Source organism: Cheilinus undulatus, linkage group 15 (genome assembly GCF_018320785.1).
Source record: "Cheilinus undulatus linkage group 15, ASM1832078v1, whole genome shotgun sequence".
Lineage (NCBI taxonomy): Eukaryota > Metazoa > Chordata > Actinopteri > Labriformes > Labridae > Cheilinus > Cheilinus undulatus.
This window is the reverse complement of record NC_054879.1, coordinates 18,346,336-18,368,751: the sequence shown is the minus strand read 5'-3', so window position 1 is coordinate 18,368,751 and position 22,416 is coordinate 18,346,336. Positions and strand designations below refer to the sequence as shown.

At 38.2% G+C, this 22,416-nt stretch overlaps 1 protein-coding gene across 1 annotated transcript in view; it reads left to right on the top strand.

The window, feature by feature from the left end:
- The window catches only part of LOC121522718 (ephrin type-A receptor 6-like), a 237,683-nt gene that overhangs the window by 46,234 nt on the left and 169,033 nt on the right, over nucleotides 1–22,416 (top strand). The window contains exon 3 of the mRNA XM_041807340.1: nucleotides 21,579–22,242. Coding sequence (XP_041663274.1) covers nucleotides 21,579–22,242 — 664 coding nt within the window. The remainder of the gene's footprint in view (nucleotides 1–21,578; nucleotides 22,243–22,416) is intronic.

The following is a 22,416-nucleotide window of genomic DNA, read 5'->3' as shown; positions in this document are numbered from 1 at the left end:
AGAGCTAAGTGGTTATTTAGTGGCTAGCGTGTTGTAGGAACAGGGTGGTTTGGCAGTGTTTGAACTAGAAATTTGAAAAAATTAAGTTGTATGTAGTCTATTGAGAGTGATACATATATTTAACTACTCAACAGAAGTGATAAGCAGCCACATTAAGCATGGTATTAATCTACAAAGAGGAATGAAAGCTAGCGCTGCTAGCTGCTAACTTTAGCCACACTGTACTAGGCACATCAGCCTCACATCATGAACTCACTGGCAAAATGACCCTGTCATTTTATCTGACTGCTCTGTGGGCATTATCTCTTCTTTAGCTTCACTGTGCATTGAGCCAAGTAGGGAAATAGCAGCCTGGAAAAAGCCTTAGTTGTCAGTTAAAATAGATAAATGAGGGAAACCTAGAATTCTGGACTTTGTGTTGCTTTATTCCCTCTGATCAAAATCCAAACTCTGACCCCAAAACTGAGTTGCAAACCAACCATGACCTCTGAGGACCATTATACCCGTGGAAGAACAATCGCTCATTGCAGTGTTGCATTATGGTCAATAGCTGATGCCAGGACTGTTGCTAATTTCTGGTGTAAGAAAATGAAGGTAAACATGAGCACAGCTAATGGCAAGTGTAGCAAAGCATCCAGTAGAAAGGAGAGTAGAAAGTATTAAAGACATAAACAACACAAAAGGATGATTGTATCTGTGTAAATTGAGAGGTATAAACAACTATTTCTAAACTTGTATGATCTTGGAAGAGTTCTAGTAACAGCCCTGGGTTCTTACTAAAACGTGTTAATCCAGAGAGATCATAAATTATTTGCTAAATGTGTTATAACAACAAGAGCTTGCACCTTCTTTAAATTGATCCGGCATCTTTTCCATGCGTCAACGCTTTATCGCGATATCTTTATTTTTTTTCACAGCTGTTGTATTTCTTGTACTGTGCTGTACGTACAAATTAAAAATGTGCTAATAAAGGTGGATGAAAACCCAACAAAACACACAAACATCCATTATCGTGGTACAATATTACCTCAGCATTCACATCGCTCTCTTTACCTCTTGTCTGTTATGTTTTACCATCTTGTGATTCTTTTGTTATTCATCGCTCTCTTCCCCATCCTCTTGATATCTTTCTCTCCTTTCTTCAGTTTCACCTCCTCAGTCTCTCTCTCACCTCTCGTCTCTCTGACAGCCTCCTCTTAACAGAAGGCAGCAGACTGTGAAAACAGGCGTGAGGTGTATGAGATGTGTCGTGGGGCTGTTTATGTGTGTTTCATCCTGTACCTCTGCTGAGAAAAGAAGTATAATTAACTAAAACATTAGAAGTGAAGCCATATTCATTATGTTTCTCTATGATGTAGTCATTTGATTATTTCTCTTTAGTCATTGCTCGTCTTCTCATTGTGGGACTCTCTGACTGGAATACTCAGTCTAGAATCTTTAGCTGTTTAAAGTCAGCACAAGGGAGCTGTGAAAAAGCTATGACTTGACTTTTGAAGAGAAAAGTGTAGAAACATTGCACAGGAACGTAGTTAAAGGGTGTTAAGTAGTATTAGGAGAAAAACACATACATTTAATACAGCATAACCTGTGCTGTAAAGTTCATTCTCTTTGCCATAGGGCTGCCATTCTATTGATTTTTGGGGATTTTTCAGATAGCTCAAGCAATTGTTGATGGCAGCATAATATTATGATACCTCAATCAATACAACATGGTTCCAGCAATATAGTTTTGGTCTGTGTGTGACCAATAAAGCAAATTTGAATTTAATTGAATTGGGGCTGAGAGGATTGGATGAGAGAATGAGATCATTGTGACCTTTTCTGCAGCTTGAAATGCCAGAGTTGTCTTTATCATTGACTCCTGTGTTGGGCTTCAGATGGTACAAGTTAGCCTCTGTGTTTGACTCATCAGTGTGGAGAGCTGATCTAAAGATATACCCACTGACAATAATAGATGTCAGTGATGCTGCTGATAGAGACTGAACAGAAATGAAGCTCCTTTTATCACTCAGGCCATAAAACTAAACACGTCACTCAGTGTTAAACTAATGTTATGGGATTTCTCTCCTCATGCATGTCCATGCAGCATGCTTTCCTCTACCTGGGTGACCTGGTCTTATCTGAGCTGTCTATGGCTGCACACCACTGCCTCACCCAGCGGCAAAGTCTGTGTGTGTGTGTGTGTGTGTTCATTGTAGCACTGTGTGCAGCCGTCACTGTGATCTCACATCAGTCAGAAGCTGCTGAGCCACACATTGACATTCCAGACTGCCTGCCTGCCTGCCTCTCTGGCAAAAATAGATATGTAAAACGACAAGCTCTTTCCCCTCATTTTTTTTTTCATGCAGAGTTTGTGTGAGCCAGTTGCGGGGGGGGGGGAGAAAGGTCTCTGGTCTGTGTCAGTGGGGATGAGAAGGAGTCAGCGTGTGCGGAGGGGAGTAGCACCGTTTAGGCAAATGAGATAGACGAGGGGAGCTCGAGAGGAGAACAGGGTTCATGCCCTTAACCAGTGTTGATCCTGCAGGTAGGTAGGGTTGAACAGGCATTAGGGTTTAAAGTTGATGATTAATGATGTTTCTGCCAGAAATAAGGGTGCTGCTATAAAGTTTTCATTCAGAGATTTAGGGATTTTTGTTGCCCTGAGGGTTAAATTTGCTCTATGACAACTGCAAAAAGAGAGTATAACTGGGAAAGAGATTTTACAGACATGATGTTTTACAACTGCAGGATAGTACTTTAACCTAAGTTGTGTTCAAATTGAGTACTTTGGATTTCGCATTTTAATGAAGCAGATTCTATCACTTTTGCTCCAAGCCAGCCCCTTTCTGAGTAGAACAAATATCATTTTGAGGCTGATTTTGACCGTTCTGACACTAAAGACGCATTCCCACTAGGCCCAGTTGTTCCAAAGTGTGCCGCAGCGCAATTCCACCCCCTCCCCCTTCTCCGCGCTAGTTTGTTTTCACATTAGCAACATCAATCTGTGCCTGGACCAATCTGCGTATGAACCCAGTCTGATACAGCAGGTGGGGGTATGTACATAGCTGGTTTACAAACCTGCTGAGGAGGAGAAAGAAGAAGAAGCTTCCATGGCAACCACTCAGGTCATGACCTGAGGGTAGATTGTTTATTTTTATAACCTGCCTAAAAATTCCATCCTGCTACCATGTAAGTTTAAATATCACTTTTTAAGATGCCAGCAACGTCACTCTTTGTGTCTACACATCTATGTGCTGCTCAGTTGATTAAACTTGGCTCGTGCTGTTCAGATACAGAAGTTTTGAGGTGACAGGAGACTTTTATGACCTTTGTTTCTCATCTCACTCAGTCCAACTTGTGTTCATCCATAAGGTGAATCATAACAGACCAACTGGATTCTGACGATTTCCACCTTTTATTGAGGAAAAATGTCAACAAACTGCCGCGCCATGGAAAAAAATGTTAGTTTTTATGGTGACGTCATATAGCTGATGAAACGCCAAGAGCTGGATATAATGTCAATTTTAGAAGTATTTTAATATGGATTTGAAAAATGTAAAATAAGGGATCACATTTGCAGTTCATTGGAAGAGGAACATCAACGTGTGCAGTCATACATTAACAAGTTGTCCAAACATCTCTCTCACTAAGTGTGATATGCATTGGGTTTTTTGTGCCATTGTGAAAATCAGCAGAATTTGTCCTTTGAGATCCACTAATTTTAAAGTCAGTCCCTTGAGCCAGTACCTTATTGACCAAAAGGTGGACCAGCTGAACCCATAGCTGACTTGTAGACAGAAAATTGCTATCCCTGAGCCCATGCAGCTTAGGAACGTCAAAAAAGTGTAACAAGTTTGATTTTGTAAATGTTATATGATTAATCACAGGACTTAAATAACAAGCTAAAATTACTTTGGAAGAAACTGCAGGTTTTGGCATGTCATTCATGTAAACTGGATTTTTCCCCCTTACCAATGCATTTGAAGATCAGAGGTTGAGTTCTGCCACAGAGCAGCGGCCCCAGAGGTGGTGGCACTTGCTCAAGGACATTCCAACAGAGTTGATATCTCTGATGCAATCTGTTAATCAGAGCGGCTGCTTTCATTTTTAGCTCTTGACTTGAAAAAAAGGATTTTTAAAGAACTGATTCGTGTTTCATTCTGTAACAAGCAAAAGCAGAGCTTTGCATCCATAAAAGCCTGCACTGTTTGATTTAGCACAACAGCAGGAGGACCAATCTGTGGCTGCTACATATGCATGAAAAATTAGGACCCTCTCTGGAGACTATTACTTTAAAGAATATACTGTGCAAAGAGACATTAATGCAATACTGCTACAGCTTATGCTAACAAAAGATGTATTAGGCAAAAGCTGGTGACAAGGCCATGCGTGGTGAATGTCTAAGCACACAACTTTTGCAGTACAGGATACTATGATTTTTAATGATCGTTCATTATAATGATGACATTTATCATCAACCACCTCACTGTCTTTTAAAGGAAAAGATTTATGTGACTTAACAAGGCAAATTCATTTGACAATGCAGAGTTATGTTCTGTAGGGATCAATAAAATGTTGATGGATGGCTGTGATCATTGAATCAGGCTGCTGGCCACTAAGCTCAGTCATAGCTTGGTGGCCCTCTTCCCTGTGCTCTATGTGGAAGAGATGGAAGTTGTAATTCCTTTAGAATGTGAATCTAATGTTATTACTTTGTTCTGTGCTCTCTAAAAAACAAAACAACATGAAGTTGGTGTGGAATCTAATTTTGAGGAGCCGGTGTTGCAACATCTTCAGTTTCAACAACAGTGGACATTTACCTTACAATAGTTTAAATGACTTTCAGATAAGAATGAATTGAAAAGATGAAAATTAAAGCTCACATGCAAAAGTCCATTAGTGAAGCATCCACAGAATGTTTTTGACTACATGGTAGGGCTGAACGATTTGCAAAAATAATCTGTGTGACACCCCCCCCCCCCCCCCAATTAGCGATTGCAATTTAATATGCAATTATTATTAGGTTCCTCATCTTATGTATTTTTCAGCAAATTCAAACAGTAAGTCTTTCTGTGTTATAACCTACATTTGGTCAGGAATATGCTCATCATACATTTAACTATTTTATTGCAAAATGGACATACAGTTTTACTTGGAGGAGAATGCTCTGCTCAAAAATGCTCCCTGGGCTAGTCAAGCAGCGCGCTTTGACTTTCCAGGGAGTGCATTGCTAGAAATCCCCATATGGATAGATACATTTATGACAATGTGTATTGAAAACAATGAAATTATTTCAGAAGCAATTAATCCATAGTACACAGCAAATTTTGCAGTGTTAAATCAACACTTAAAGAGTTAAATTTAACACTGTGTCCGAGTGTATTTGGTGCTTATCAGAACTGGTGTTAAATTAACTCTTTGCCCAGTGTTAGAATTTCAGAGTAAAATTAACTCAAAATTGAGTCAAAAATTAACAATGGCTAACACTGTACAGTGTTAATAAAACTTAACACTACAGGTTAATCAACTCTGAGGAGTTTAAAAATTACTCCCAGTTGTGTTGGTTATCTAATCTTCTGTAACAAATCAACTCTGTGTCAGTGTTAATTCAACTCCCATAGTGTTAAATTTAACACCTTAGCTGAGTTTATATAGGTCTCCTATAGTGATATATTGTAGCATTGGTGTTACTTTTCAACACACAACGGTGTTTTTTAACACCATAGTAAGATCATTCTTTTCTGATGTGTTTCAGCAGATTGATTAATAACATAATCAATTAGTTGCTTAAGTGTAATACTTAAGCAATCTAACGAGGCCATTACATAATTGAGACTCATGGTAAGTGATAGCCACTTAGACTTTGCTCACTCATGCAGCCCCTGTTGCTTTACACATACACTACACTTTGTTGCCACAAGCAGGAAGTCACTTACTCAGAAAACAATTTTACTCATGGTGGAAAGTTTAAAAACGTAAAAATCTTCAACAAGAACACCAGAAACATGAACAAAAGACTCCAAGCAATGATTAGTGTACAATAGGCATTATTTAAACAAATCCAAACACAATTTAAAACATCTAAAACACATATAAACACTCTGCATGAGGGCATCATGGGAAAATTATTCAAATTTTGAAATGAAAGTAGGCGGAGCTTACATCAATCAACTCTCTGCAGAGTTGATGGGATCAACACTGTCAAACAACTCCAACACTGAAGACCACTTAACTCAGGGTGGAGTTAAAATTACACTTAGGGAGTTAAATCAACTTAACACTGAGAAATTAACACTCCAGTTTTTACTGTGTAGCATGAATCCCAATACGAGGATGCAACAGGCTTTATGCTATAAAGGAGGAGGCTGGGGTGGAGGATGTTAAGCTTAGCCTGCAGCAGCGTGGTGCATCAGCATTGATGCAAGCAAGGATTAGTGAGAAGTACGTCATATTTAAATGGACCGCTTTGTTGACGCTTGAATGATATGTGCATAACGTCTCTGCTGCTGCAAAAAATGAATATATTAAAATGATATGTTGGCATATTTAAAGTTTAAGAAATATTGCAACTTCTGCAATTTGTAAATTGCAACAGGCCATATTATGATTTAATCTAATTTGTGATTAATTGCCCAGCCCTACTGCATGGTCTATGTCTGTGCAGGGATTTCATGTTGATTCGTCTATTTGGCTTCCTATAACATGTCATTTCCCATTTGCAGCATATTTTTGTTGTTTGCTTTGCACTTCTGCATCTGTTATTGAAATTGCTTTGTTTCTGAATTTGCAGCCTGTTCCTTCTAATAAAGTCATTCTGGCTGTTGCAGCTGCATTGTATTTGTGCACCACTGTATAAAACACTCCAAACAAGAGTTATCTGCAATTTGCACACCAAAAGTGATATCTCCTCCACTGTAAGCTTCAGTGAGCTGTTTTGTTTGCTTTGTCCTGCCTGTTCTCACAATGAGACATTGTTATAGTTTCCTCTTTGTGTGGCAGCATCTCCCATTTTGCACTAGGAAACATTGCTCATTGAAACAAGGATTAAACAACATGATTGTCTGTCTGTTAGTTTTGACTTCAGGCTGATTTTCAAAAGAATTTACTTTTTAGTAAATAAATTTCTGGCAATCCATTCATACAGCAGCTAGTCTTTGCTGTTCACATCTAATAATGATAGATGACTTTCTGACCACAGTTGGTCTATATTTCTAAATGTGTAGCCAGTGTCTGACTAAAGAAATCATTCCAGGAAGGGGGAAGATTTTACTCAACGGTGTGTTAAAGCTGCAATCAACTGTGCCTCAAGGGGAAGGAAAACACTTAACAGAGTTTTATTAGTATTGCTCTCACTGGTTGTCATTAATTTTCAGAGGTTTTCACACCATGACCAGAATACGACTCCAGAGGAAACACTTAATCTGTGTCAGTCGGTGCTTTTGTTGACTTTTGTGCCATCTGGGGGTTTGGTTGACTTTTAAAAATGATCAAATACAAAGAAACTGAAATGGGCTCCAAACATCAGTCCGATGTGAGCAGTCTTTAAATGTCACACAGGTTGAACTCTATCTTCAGTGCTCGCCTCTATCTTCAGAGGACGGCTGAGGCCACGACCAACAGGGTGTCACTTTGTGAGAGCAACACGGGGATGACAGATGGGTGCAGTGGCTCCACCCTGCTGGCTATCCGTTCACTGTGATTGATGCAGGAATGAGAAGAGCACACGGTCTTTGGATTTCATTCGCTCACTGCTGTTCACTTGCTCCTATCGATTTAAGGGTGTGTTGATGATGGGCAGTGGGGCACTGTGTGTGAGAGAGAGAGTGTGTGGGGAAGAGTGATGCGAGTTGCATTTTGCTTGTTTTCTATTGAAGAATCAATCCTATAGAACTGCGACAAAGAACTGGCTTTCAAGATGATACAAAACAACTTTATCAAGGTTTACACAACTTACACATGAGAAGCAGCATTCTCTATTACAACATAATCATATAATGTATAACTACATTTACTAGCTTCAGTGATGTGGAGGGCAGTGCTCATACAAAAACTGTTGGATCAAAGCTGAGCATTGCTTACATTTTGCTGTAAGGACCATTATTTTGCAGGGGCATTTTTCTCTACTATTCTTAATCATGTGAAAAGCAATCGAGTGGCCTGAGTCCATGTCTGTCATCAGACAGATCTATCTCGCTAAACCAGTTACAGGGAGTTTTAGTTGTACTGTAAGCTGGTAAATATAATGGCTGGTGGTGGAGCTCTGTTGTTATTAAAACAGCAGTTTCATTCAAACGCCACAGTTTGGATAAAGAAGAGAAAAGAACCACACTGAAAGATTTTCTTGGCTCAAAAGGTTTTTTTTTTTGCTCTTCTCCCAATCTTTACTCATCCATAACCCACTATGACACACTTTTGAAACAGAAAGATGTATTTATTGGGCCTTTGATTGTTCACTGTTTCTCAACAAAGAGATCACAGCACAAAGCAGGATTTCAACAAAGGAAAAACAGAGCCAAGGAGAGACTTGGCACATAATCACCGTCTGGTTTTCCTATTAACATTTGATTAAGACTAGGATGGTGACTGCTTTAATCGATCAAGCTTTATTTGTATAGCACCGAGTCGTAGCCAAAGTAATCTCAAGACACTTGTCAAAGAGGACAGATCAAATCCATACTTTATGATATTTTATTTTAAAGACCCAACATTAATCCCTATGAGCTAAGTGGCACTAGCATCATAATAGTGTCGAGGAAAACCTTCTCTTTAATGGGCAGGAACGTTAAAGAGAACCAGAATCATGTTGACTGCCATCTGGACTTGGGGAAGGGGTAAAGGGGTGGAGTGGTAGAGGATGCATGGGCATGCAGAAAGAGGGACAAGAGAAACAACAAAACAACAAATGAAAAATACATTTATGGCTGGCATAGCCTTTAACTTATCCTCCATATTGTAGGATATGGCTCCTATGAGAGTATGAAGTAGTATTAGCATTAGCAGCCAGGTTGATAATGAAATAAAGAGGACTGGTTTTAATGATTTTAGCAGTTAAAGTAGAGCCGCTCTTGGATTCCATTTAACTACTCTAGTAATGATAATAGAAGTAAGGAGGATGTTGGTAGGTGAAGCAGTTGTAGATAGGTCCTCATTGTAATTCTAGCGTTAGCAAACATAATGGCAAAGAAGAGCACAATGTATTAAGTTGATTATTGCAGTTCCAGTTGAGCAGTTCTTCATTCACTTTAACATGTAAAAAAGTATTATAATAGCAGATATATGCTGATAAACTGTTGCAGAAGAAGTCAAATGGGTGCTCAGCAGCAACAGTTTGTCGGCAGCAGTTGTTCATCTATAGCAGCAGTTTGGCTGTACCAAAGATCTAGATGAATCGAGGAGGCATGAAGGCTGGGGAGCTCCATGGAAGACAAAAGTATATCTGTATGAGCCACTCTGTTTCTCCGTTCAAGCAGAGTCTGTTCATGGTTGTGCCTCATTTGGTTCTTTAGGGTAGCTCTTCAGGGTGCTTCTTATTGAGTACTTGAAGTTGTGCAATGCCCTCGTATACTTAGGTCCTTTTTTGGATTTTAATAATAATAAGAAAATACAGCAACAAAGTTGAAGACCACAGAACTATACCTTCTAATCCTGGTTTTTACATTATTAATATTTAGGGTTATTTAAATATATGTATTGTTATATTCACAAGTAGGTTTAACAATGTTGACTGTCTTACATCTCAAAGGGACCAGGAATAAGAAAGAAACCCCGATCATCACATAGGCCTGTACATTTCTATTGTCATTACTGGTCATGAAAGTGTAAAGAATATTCCACTGCCATGCTGTTCATGGCTTTCATTTGACTAAAATGTCACCGTTAAAGTTTTTTCGACATCTTTAGCATTGTTATGCAGCTCCGTCCTCTGTCATGTGCATAAGCGCTGAAATTCTACATTGGCACTTCTTAAGTAATTGAATCTGGAGGCTTCAAGTACACAGAGAAAATCTATGCCCATAATCCTCAAATCAAAGTATTGACTGTCTCGTTGGCACTTAGTTACACATAATGACTCTGCTCTTGTTGTCACACATTGATGGATTCTCACAAGTTAAAGACCCTGTAAAGTGAAATCTGTAATTTGTGTCTGAACAAACTAGATATGTTGGAATATGGTTGCTGTAAACATGTGAAACACTGAGATCTACATGTGACTGAATTTGGATGTAGACTGTTAGAAAGGTTTAAACCTCTTTCCTGGCATGGTTTAATTTGGGCGGGGCCAATATGTGGGCTCATGATGTCATGAACCCACGGTGGGGAATGACCCTGCTCTCTAACGCTACAATATAAAATCAAAGAGCAGTTCATATCAGTACAGTCTGTTGTTAGCTGATGTAACTGCCTTTATTGAAAGTTAACAGTCAGTTAAATGTGGTCTATGGATCATTTAAAGTATCATAACAGAGACTTGAGCTCAAAAACTGACATTGTCTCTTCTTCTAAGGTCAACAAAAGGCAGGATAATGGTGTGAGTGTTTTTCCTCAATTCAGATTGTAGCTTTATTTTTTTTATTTGAGAGGATTGTATTTCTCCTGAGGGGGCTTCATTTCATTCAACAGACACGCCCACACCATCCTGGAGCAGATTTTACTGCCTCATTTTTTATGATTTTGAAGCTTAATTTTATAAACTTTGAGATGTTACTTATGACTAAAATTTGACCTGGAGGTTCATAACACAGTGACGTCTCACACAAAAAACAAAACTACAGATCTATTTGCACTTTACAGGGTCTTTAAGTCACACTTATCCCTAATGAGATATAGTCCAACATCAAACACACGTAAATTACACTACCAACATAGACGGGCATGGATGGCTATCTTATACTTATTTCAAGCCTTCTATGCATAACCGCTATCTACAAAATGTAAACGCCGGTTAAAAAATGGTAACACCTGAGTTTGTTAAAAACTAAATAAGCTCAACGTCAAGTGCCACCATATCAGTCCCTATCATCTTAGTTGCTAAAGCTAATGTTACAACTTCAGCCTTCTGTAACTGCTGTGTTTTATGCATACTGTTACCACCATTACTGACTTTATAGTCATTCTCTCTTCCTGCATCTGTTTTTCTTCTATCTGAATTTCCCTCTGTTCCTTAAAATCCCCAACATAGCTTTGTCAGATGGCTGTTTAACATGAGTCTTCTTCAGCTTATAGCTTTTGATTGGTGAAGTGGCGTTTTTGTCTTGCCACTGCCTCTTTGCGAAATCTTGCTTAATGCTGATCTCATAGTGGATGAATTTTGGGTCTATCTAAGCGAGGGTTAGACCTGCTGTCTTAGTAAAAGCCTGAGATAACATTGATTTTGAATTCCTGACAAAAAAACAAAGATTGACTGATTGACAAAATTAGTAGAAATGTGCGGTCTACCTCAGCCAGGTTCTTAAAGAGAACGGCAAAGAAGAAAGTGACACAGTTAACTAAAATCTAAGCAAGACAAACATGCTCGCAGAAAGTCATAAATACAGTTTTTAACACTTAATTAAAATGATTGGGCTTCAAGGAAAATCCTTGCTTTCTACCCAAAATGTACTGAGATGAATATTACTGTTGGATATGAACTGTGATAATTACTGACAGACTCATAGATGCAGGTTGCTCCTATTTGCCAACAATGTCAACCCTATGATGCAAATTTTAATCGCATTAAGGTTGGTGCTATGTTAAAGTTGTGCAGTGTTTTATATTGTGAAGTGTGAACAGATGTTTTATTCTGGATGCATTACTAACATACAGTTTTAGTTTGCATGTATAATGAGTGAAGATGAGCTTATACGCACATTTTAAGGAACATCTCAAGGAAAAGGCAATTTAAATGTGAACATTTCCTCCTCTAGAATTTGCATAGTTGTCAAGAAAAGTTTGGCTCTCACTTCAACATCCCAAGCAAACCCATGAATATCTCTCTGGTAAAGTTTGGGTTTTTTTAATATGAGACGGTGGAAAAATTTTTTTTTTTTTACATGATATAGATTAAAAACCATAGACAAGATATTCTAACACAAACTCAGTATTTCTTAGATCATTATAAGTGTGCTGAATGCTAATCCTAAAATAATAATTCATTTGCATTTGAAACTATATTTAACAATGTAGTTTTAAATATGTATTGTTTTTCCTCTGTGTTAATTAAAAGCTATGACGACTGACAGACCTAACGACACAATGACAGACTTGCTGATACTGAAGTTAATAAGCTGCTTAAATTGTTCACAACAGTCTGTGAGACTAAATCAGATTAAAAAAGAGGTAAAGTGTTGGGAGGGTGTAACTTAATACCCTTCTCTTTCTCACCCTTGATCATAAATATTCATATGTCATAAAAACCCCTGAGGACCACATTTAATTGTGCGTTCACTACTTTTTCCTAACTTTGGCTCTCTTTAGTTCTTTTACTTTCTTCTCATTGTTTGTTCTTTTCTCATAAAGTCAAAGAGCTGCCATCATGTTCCCTAGTGAGCACAGGCTCTTCATCCATCTCCTTAATACACATTATTACTATTACCTATGTGTGTGTGCACGTGTGTTTGTGTGTGTGTGCAGGAGGTGGAGGTTTTTCATCCATCACAGGAGGAGGCTCTGGGATTAAATAAAAATCTCTCAGTCCCAGTGACAGTGGCCTCCCACACGAACAAACGCTCATTTCAGCAAGGTGTATGTGTGTGTGTGTGTGAAGGGGGGTGTAAGAGACAAACTGTATGAGAGAGCCAGAAACAGAAAGGGCATGAAGAAGACAGAATGCAGCAAACAGAGGAGAGTCATGGGAAACGAGGCAAAAAGGAGGGAAAAAGAGGAAAAAAGAAAAGGTAAACTAGAGATTTTACAACAGGATGGTAAAACAGATGAAAGAAGAGCTACGTTTAGCAAATATGGGAGCTGTATTATAGAGTTATTACTCTGTTTTCTAAATGTTACGAAATATTATCTGGCACTCTTAAGGGGAAATAAGTCTTCCAAAAGACATATTTTCTTTAATCTAAATACACTGAAATAATCAAATAATACCATTCAATTTAAATGATCACATTCTAAACATAAATCTTAGTATTTAATGTGTACAAAAATGAGTGAAAGCTATATTAGAGTTAGTTTTAATGGCAGAGAAATAAACTATTTCTACTTTGTACAGTCCTCTAACACATGGATCATTTCTTTTTAATTGGTGTAACAGCAAAAACAGACAGCTGACTAAAGAAACAGAGGAAGCAAAAACAAGGTATGGTGAAACCAGTATTCTTGTGTAGTCTTATCAAATGGCAAAAATATGTATACTTATATATAGATATGAAGAAGAAATGTAATAATCTATATGTTGGGTTAACTTCACTTTTAAAGTTGAAATACAATGTGGAAACTTTCCTTCACTTGAAAATTGTTTAAATCCAACTCTAAACAACATGTTTGAGTACTTTACGTAAAGCTATATGTTCTTTTCCACTGCAGTTTTCCCTTATACATATTTAACATTTTCCATTCGAGGTAGGCCAACTTAAGTGACTACAAGTGACAATAACTGAAAGATGCACACTGCACCAGGAAGTCCCCTTCAATCAGTAACTTCACTCATGGTGCCCAAAGGCACTCTGGGAAACTCTGCAGACTAAAGGATGGTTGTCAAACAATACAAGTTCAATGACTAAACATGCTTAAGAGATGGCATATTGTTGACTTAATATAAATGTGTTCTGAGATTTATGAAATATATATTTATAAATATATTTATGAAATAGCTATTCTGGGTTTTTGAACATTCTGAGAATTTTTTGAGAAGTCCTGCCCCTCCTGACGCTGTCTTTTGGAGCTTTTCCACATGATTGTGAAATACATCCATGGAATAGAGCTTTGAAAGAGCCTATCTGGCGTGTCAGCCATTTACGAGATGGAAAGAAATTCTGGGATGGATATTAAAACATCTAACCACTATGTAGGGCTGAACAATTTCGAAAAAAAAAAAATCTACTTGTGATCATTTTGACTGCAAATTAAATAAACAGTAAATTGTTGTATTGAACGGAGTGATCATCTTTGTGTCATTTGTAAACATAGTGAGAAAAAGAAATACAACAATGAAGAAATTATATGGTTTTAAGACTATTCTAAAAATGACACTTGAATGATTGTGTAATATGTAATGCATAACAACAAAAAACAGTTTAGAGTTTTAAACTGGTATTTTGACACAAATTTCAGGTCAAAGAATATTGCTCCTTCTGTGATTTGAAAATTGCAGCCGGCTATATTGTGATTTAATCTAATTTTCAATTAATTTCCCAGCCCTACCATTATGTGGTTAGATGTTTTGCGCCCTGATTTGCATTGCAAATGTTGGCACAACAAGAACGCGTACTTGATTTACCCACAATCTCTTTGTTTCTGGTAAAGTTTGCTTTGTAGTGCCCATCAGTATTAACTAATGCCATTCGTACTATCCCATACACTTTAACATAACACTGACGAGGCAGTTGAAGCATTTTGGGGCTAAATATCTTCCCCAGGCACACATTGACATGTGACTGCAGGAGCTGGGGATTGAGAGATGACCAAAGCCACAGTCACCCCATTGTTTAATACATTAGACTGTGTACTTCTGAAGTGCTGCTAGAGTAGAGATGGTGGTGATTTGTCTACAAAGTTTTTATTATTTGTACAGGCACATGCATTTTTAAGTTTTGAAGCCGCCATGGCCTGTAAATAACATGGCTCTATGGCCTATTGTTTTTCATAATACTGCTTCATCGCTGCCTGAATGAACTGATCATTCAAAACTAATGCCTGTAAATAAATGATCTGAATTCATCTGATAAATTTGACTTTGGATAGTTTTGGGGGAAAAAGGAAAGAAACAAAAACAAAGAATGTGCAAGAGAATTTAAAAGTTGTAGACTACAGTAGAATCAGCAAAATGTAATAAGACATGAGGTACATCAGAAATGGCATTAAAAATGATCTTGTTCAAACAAAATGTCAACAGACTTTAACCAAGGCAGTAAACATTAGTGAAGCTGACAGGTTTAAAGGAGCCTCCAGAGCTCACCTCTGCCATGGAGTGAGTTAAGACAACTGAATCTGAATGAATATTGTTTCAAGTTGGAAAGAAAATACAAAAAAACTCAATAAATTTAATGTGCCACATGATTTGTGAACATATGTAAAATATATACAGTGCTTAACAAATTTATTAGACCACCTGTCATATTTGTCTCAAAGACCATCCAGCATCATGAAGTGCCTTCATGCGGACTCTTTCATTGTCAGTGAGCTCTCCATGTTTTACCATTTTGAACAGGAATGAGGGATTTCAAACTGAATCCACCCAAATTTTAACTGGCTAACTGGGCTTCTCTGAGAAGTCCGAAATGAATCAAGCATAACATTCAACCACTAAAACTCATTTTTCTGTTCAGGAATGCAAGTAAACTACAATTTGACATAATAATCAAGAAATAATAATGTGCTTTACTATTTTTTTCAGTTTTTTTGTAAATCAGTAAATTTGACAATTCATGGAGAACAATAATAATTATATTTTAGCATTAAAAATATCATTTGGGTTAAAGAGCTTCTACATATTGGTGTATTAACCATTGCAGAAACATAAAAAATGATTTTGGTAATTACCAATGCTGTTAATTTAGGGCAGCTGTGGCATAAACCTTACTTTGGTTAGGGTTAGGGTGGTCTAATAAATTTGTTAAACACTGTATATATTGTACATGCACCAACTATAATAGTCTACTGGTATCTACCTGTCAAACAGCGTCATGGGTTGATTGCAAAGGCTGTTTCCTCTCACTGTTAAACTTGTTTAAACCAACTAAAAGCTGATTGGACAAGTTAACGCCTACTAAAGACAAAACTTTCATTTGTGGCCTGTATTCTGTACAAAAGTGGTTTAAATATGTTCGGACATTTTCCTTCAGTCTGATGGTAAATCTTTAAGAGCTGCAGCGCTTGACCTGCCTCACTGGTTTCTGTCATAATTAAGTAATTCTTTAATAGTAAGCCGTAACACACTTTCATTCACAGAGGGACATTGACTTTTAAATTGTGTTTAATTCCTTTTTACAACCTCAGACCTAACCAAGTCCAGGATCGCTAAATGTTTAATTTCTATTGAGGATGAGTGGAGCGGGTTACGACACTATAGTTAAAAGTGCCTTTCTCAATAGGACTCTGGGTTTCACAGTTTCAATAAAAGGAGCTCACCTCTGGGCGAGTGTCCAGTGAAATGACTGGCTCCCTTTCATGAGACAGAGAGAGAGAGAGATGAGCTATAAGGGCCTTAGTCTCTGGCTGCAATCAATCAACCTCTTTTCTGACCGGTTTTCAATTATGCATGCGAAAGCTTGATGGAAAGGTGGTGAGGTGGCCAGGAAAGGCTTCAATTAAAGTTTTGCACTTTGAAAAAGAAGTTATATCACATTCAGATTACAAATATGCCTCACACTCTGCCGGCTGACTTTTGTCCTGTCAGGTCGGTGATTTCAAGAGGGCTTTGGTGTCATACCGTCAATGAAAATTCCTTTTTAATTTGAATTCATCTAAGAGGAAATGGATGTCATTGCTTGTAAGACAATTAGAAAAAAAAAACTTAATTCCCAGCTCTCACAAATGCAAAGCTGCAGAATGACTCAATTTAAAGTCTTTCTGCCACAGGGCTGCTTGGCAATATCAGCCGACTGACAAGAAAGTCTCAGAGGCTGTGAACGGTGTTAAGCTGGGGATTCAAGCAGCAATATGTTCCTATCACCATGGATTGTTTTCTCCCTTTGGGACAAATCACACTGATGCCTCTGCCTCTATCCCTTTGTCTCTGGCCACAGTTTATCTACGATGGCATTTTACCGCATTACACCACTCCTTAACTTAAGTAATTCCCTTGTATCTCCAGATAAAACAAGCTTTCTCAAGAATATCCCCAAAATATGTTCTATTTTCCATCTCCTCTTAGTCTGTTATTTTTCTTCCTCAAGCTCCAACATTTCACTTAACCTAGCTATAAAGAAAGCAGTAGAAAAGGACTGATATGTTCAGTTTTAGTCTATTATTATAGGTCTCAAACCCTTTCATGCATTATTTAAGTCTCCTTGGTAGAGGCTAAGGGCAATGTCTGACCTTCATCTGTACTTTATGTGGGCAGGTGAGATGAAGACTTCTCACTGGAGATACCCAGTGCTATACAGTTACTCATTTCAGATATGTGATCTGGAGAATAAAACAAGGGACAGACACTTAATTAGAAAATGTTAATGACTTTGACATTCTGGCCAAAAACAAACAATGCACTGAGACTTCTTGGCTAATCCAGTGCACATATCTGATTGAGCTTGAGGCCATTAATAGATATCTCATTCTAACTCTGCATGCTCGTACCTTTTTACATCCATATCCATGACACTTTTTCTTGTAGCAAGTCACCTATTCAGTGTGGAAATACCATTTCCCTGCTTTTTTATTCTGTGGGACCTCAGTGCTTACAGTACTTTAAAAGAAATACTCCTTTGAGCTCAAGGGTGCTCATGCATGCCTCCTCCTACATACACCTCTGCAGGTCAACATGTTAGTGAGTACATGAATCACACTGAAATGGCCTTAAGTGTGTATTGAATCAGTACCTTTTTATACTTGTGCACTTTCAACACCTAGACCAAGTTGAGCATTTGCGTAATGAAAGTAATTGAATAAATAAAAGATTGGTATGAGTGCAAAAACTGCGTTGAAGGAAAAGGCAGTGGATTCATTTAAAATATTAAGTAGTTAAGCACGAATGCAGATGTGTAAAATAAACTATAGACAAACATAATGGCACACTGTTAAAATGGTTGATGAAGCTCATTTGGGTTACATGCATTTGTTTTATTTCATAAATAGTACATCCTTGTCCTTAATCTTAATCAAACTTAGGGTTGTGTTATGCAGTTTTTGAATGCATGATTTTAGTTACTTTAGTTATAAATGCATATTAAAAACTGTTAATATCATTGTCGTCATTGTCTATATCAAGGTTTTTATAGTTAACTAAAACTAAAATGTGAAAATCATTTGAGTTAACTGAAACTAAATAAAAAATAAGCTTTACCAAAAAAATGAAACTGACTTAAACTGCATAGTGCGCTAAACTAACCAAAATGAAATAAAAATAGACAAAATACCATCAGTTTTAGTCCTTGACACAACCATACTGACTGGCAACTACACCCAAGCCTGGAGAGAATAAAATGGTCTGATTTGATTGGTTTAGACTTCACACAGTAGTTTTATGTCTGCAGTTGTATTCAAAAATCGTCTTTAAATAAATCAAGTGATAAGTAAAGATTAGCTTTTCAAATATGGTTTTAAAAATGTATGATGTTGACTCAGCCCTGACATCTGAAAAAACAAACAAAACAAACACTAAAACTAACAAAAACTAAATGAAAATAAAGCATTTTTTGTAAAATAAAAAACTAAACTAAACTAACAAACCAGCAGGAAAAAAACAAAACTGAACTGAAATTGAATATAGAAAGTGAAAACAAAATAAAATTTAAAACTAATAAAAATTCATACATACATACAATACAAACAAATCCATACATTATAACCTTGGTCTATATCTTCTATTTAATTAATATAGCCCCAAAATATTTTTAACACCTTTGCACTGGGAGTAGCTGCAGCTCAGCTTGTTCACACATCATGGAAATAGGTACTGATTGCTGAAGAGGTGCCACTTCACTTCCTGAGCACTGCTGAGGTACTCTCTGCAAGGTACTAGTCTCTCAACTGCACAGGTGTTATATGCCTCTCCATAGACTGTGTTTGTTCATGTATGTATTCTTAGCATTTTCATAAAACAAAAGTAGAAACACTGAATTTCTAGTAGGTTTTTTTAGTTAGCTTGTACTTGGCACTTGGCAATAGTAGTGGCATTAGCCTCTGGAGATTTCAGAATGCATCGCCTCCTCCGTCCTTTCCTCTTTTCTTGGCACTATTTTGCAATGCAAGCTTCAGTGACTGGCCACATGCTCTTCTGCCTCAGCTGATCTGGTCAGCTGTTTTGGTCTGTGTTATGACAGCTCAGTTCTGCACTTCAACAGCTGAAGTGTTGATTTCGTTAAGTAAACATATTGTGCTGACTGTAGCTTGTCAAATTATGAACCATTAGAGGAATAAAGTAACCACCATAAAATTTCTCTGTTGACAAATTCTCCAACTTATCTTCAGAAAGTTGAAGATGGTCTGTAAAACACTCAGCATTCAGTAAGGCAGGGAACTCCAGATGGAGAGTGATGCAGGCTGCAGGCATCTGTATGCCGCTATCCTTGAACAGCAATGTCCTGAAGAAGTGTTGTGATGTCCCACTTGTGACAACAGTTGCTGTCCGTCTTGTGGGCATGGGCTCAGAGTTACACCTACACCACCAGGTAACTAAGAGATCAAGAACCTCAGTTAAGTCCAGTTGCCCCCTTGATGAAGATTTGGATAACCATGATCTGGATGAATAAGAACTTACACAGAGATCTCCCTTCTCTCTTTCATCCCACTGAGTCTCCTCTGTAGAAGTTGTGCCTCTGTGTACTCTGGCTAGTAAAAGTATCCCGTCATCGTCGCTTGAGTCGAAAACGCTCATTTTAGTGTGAGCGTAGTTGTCTCTGATGAAGCCCCAAACAGCTGACAAGACACTGAGGCAGAAGAGCATGAAGCAGGTAGCTGAAGCTTGTAAAGCTTGGTTCAAAGGAGTAGTTCAGCAGTCCTGGATGTGTTTTATGTGATGAATACTACATTAGTATCATGAATTAGTTACATTTAGACTTGTTGGATAGCTGATCTTTTTTCTTTGATTCATACTTGATTTTCCCACAGTTTCCATTCTCCACCAGTCTATGATACTTAAGCCAACCAGCTTCTGCCTTAAGAAGCACCTAACAGCCAGCTTATACTATAGAAATACTGCAGTGCTCTACCATTAACAGCCAAATTTGTTTTATGTGCAATATTAAATATAATCAAAATCAATTTGTTTGACTTTAATGCTACAATTACACCTTGAGGGAAGAGGACATTAAAGCTTGTCGTCTTTGGATGATTGAATTAGAACATGTTATTAAAAAGGATAATGAGTATGTGAGTGCAAACATTAGGCTTTGATTACTACTCTCATCAAGAGGTAATATTAAGCTAAGTGCAAAACAGCTTATTAAATGTGCAAGCTTATCAGGCAAGTAGTATTGGTAAATTAACCATCAGCTCTATCACAACAGTGGACTGTGTTTGCCAATAAAGCAGTTGTTTTCCAGCCATTAATTAGGGCTGGAAAGTCTCCTCCCAGACTGGGGGGATGGGGAACTAAAGCGTGTGTGTCTGTGTGTAATCATGTCAGTTCACTTTTAATATACAACAAGCTGAGTAAATGTGGTGACTTTTTTCTCAAAGGAAAGCTTTAAGTGTTGCCTTCCTCTCTAAACCTGCATCTTATGCTTGTCTCTGTGAAAAAGATGCTTGTACAATTTCTGTTTTAACCATATTTTATCTTTTATTTCCAAAGCAGATGAAAATAATGAGTGAGGGATTTTTTCCCCCCAAAAGTCTAATTTAAGTGAATCCAGTCGAAAACAGTGTGTGTGGGTGATAACAGCACAGGAAAATGCTGTAAACTGATTAGGCAACATGTGTTTTCACATGTAAGTTATTTGAATTGCAAACCAAAATGTAACAGATTGAATATTTAACAGCAGTAGAACTCCAACCCTACACAGCCCAAACAAAATGGTTGAAAACAGTCTAAAAATAGAGCACACACACAAACGCACAAAGGCAAACTCTGCAGCTTGTCGAGGGTCTCATGCTGCATTGTAAGCAAAGTGATTTGAGAGGCCTTTTTTCCCAGGCAGGTAATTTGATTCTTGGAGGTCGGTGCTGGCTGGTTTTGGGGTCACCCATGTAGCCAGTCCCCACTCTAATAAAACCAGAGAGCGGTGCGAGACCATGAGGCTAAAAACCCCCATTAACTTCTCTCCCATCAACATTGGGACAGGTAACCTCATGACCCAGCAAAGCTTCCATTCACCCTGATCATGTGAGTTGGGAATTTCAGGGCTGATGACTCAGCAGCCAAAGTAAGACATCATTCTAGCAAAACCTGGAGGAATAAAGAAAGAAAAGGAAAGAAAAGAAACTTCATGGTTATCTTTCCATGACTGTTTCTCTGCCAGGCTTGAAAAAAATGGGATAGTGTCCATCTGTAAATAAGGGTCTGAAGGTCTGGGACACTTTTACCTGTATATGATTCCAACATTTCCGGCATCTGCGGGGAGATTGTATTAAAATGAACTCACTTTTACATTTAGTCCATTATAATGATGCTGCAAGTGTTTATGTTGTAGTCAGGTGAAATATTTGGATTCAAGCCTTATTAGAATTATTAGCATTCTGTCTGTAGCCATAATATTGAAGATTGATGCTTTTGAGACGTATAATTCAATATCATCTTTTTTCTCCATTCCCCCTCTTCTGTCCATCTCTATTCTACCCCCTCTTTTGTTAATTTTTAGTGGGATGCCATCACGGAAATGGACGAACACAATCGGCCCATCCATACTTTCCAGGTCTGCAACGTGATGGAGCCCAACCAAAACAACTGGCTTCGCTCAAACTGGATCTCTCGACAGGCCGCCCAGAAGATCTACGTGGAGCTCCGCTTCACTCTACGAGACTGTAACTCCATCCCTTGGGTGTCCGGCACCTGCAAGGAGACCTTTAACCTCTTTTACCACGAGACCGACGAGGCTCATGGTGTCAAATTCAAGCCTGCTCAGTACACAAAGATCGACACCATTGCTGCAGATGAGAGCTTTACTCAGATGGATCTTGGAGATCGGATCCTTAAGCTCAACACTGAGGTGCGGGAGGTCGGGCCCATGACCAGGAAGGGCTTCTATTTGGCTTTCCAGGACATCGGTGCCTGCATTGCCTTGGTTTCAGTAAGGGTTTATTATAAGAAATGTCCATTCACATTGAGGAACCTAGCCTCATTTCCAGACACAGTTCCTCGTGTGGACTCGTCCTCATTGGTGGAGGTGAGGGGTGCGTGTATTGACCATGCTGAAGAACGGGACACGCCCAAACTGTTCTGTGGAGCTGATGGAGACTGGTTGGTTCCCTTGGGAAGATGCGTCTGCAGCGTTGGGTATGAGGAGATTGATGGATCCTGCAGTGGTGAGTATGCAAACTTTGCTTTGTTTTATTTTGGCTTTTATTCATCATTTTAGCATCTTTTAGGACAAAAAATCAGTGGGTCTTCCAGTACTTAAAGAACATATCTTTTAAAGGGAACTGGTTGTAGTTGGGTGTGGACCACGTTGGTTATTATGTAACAGATCTTGTGAGTTT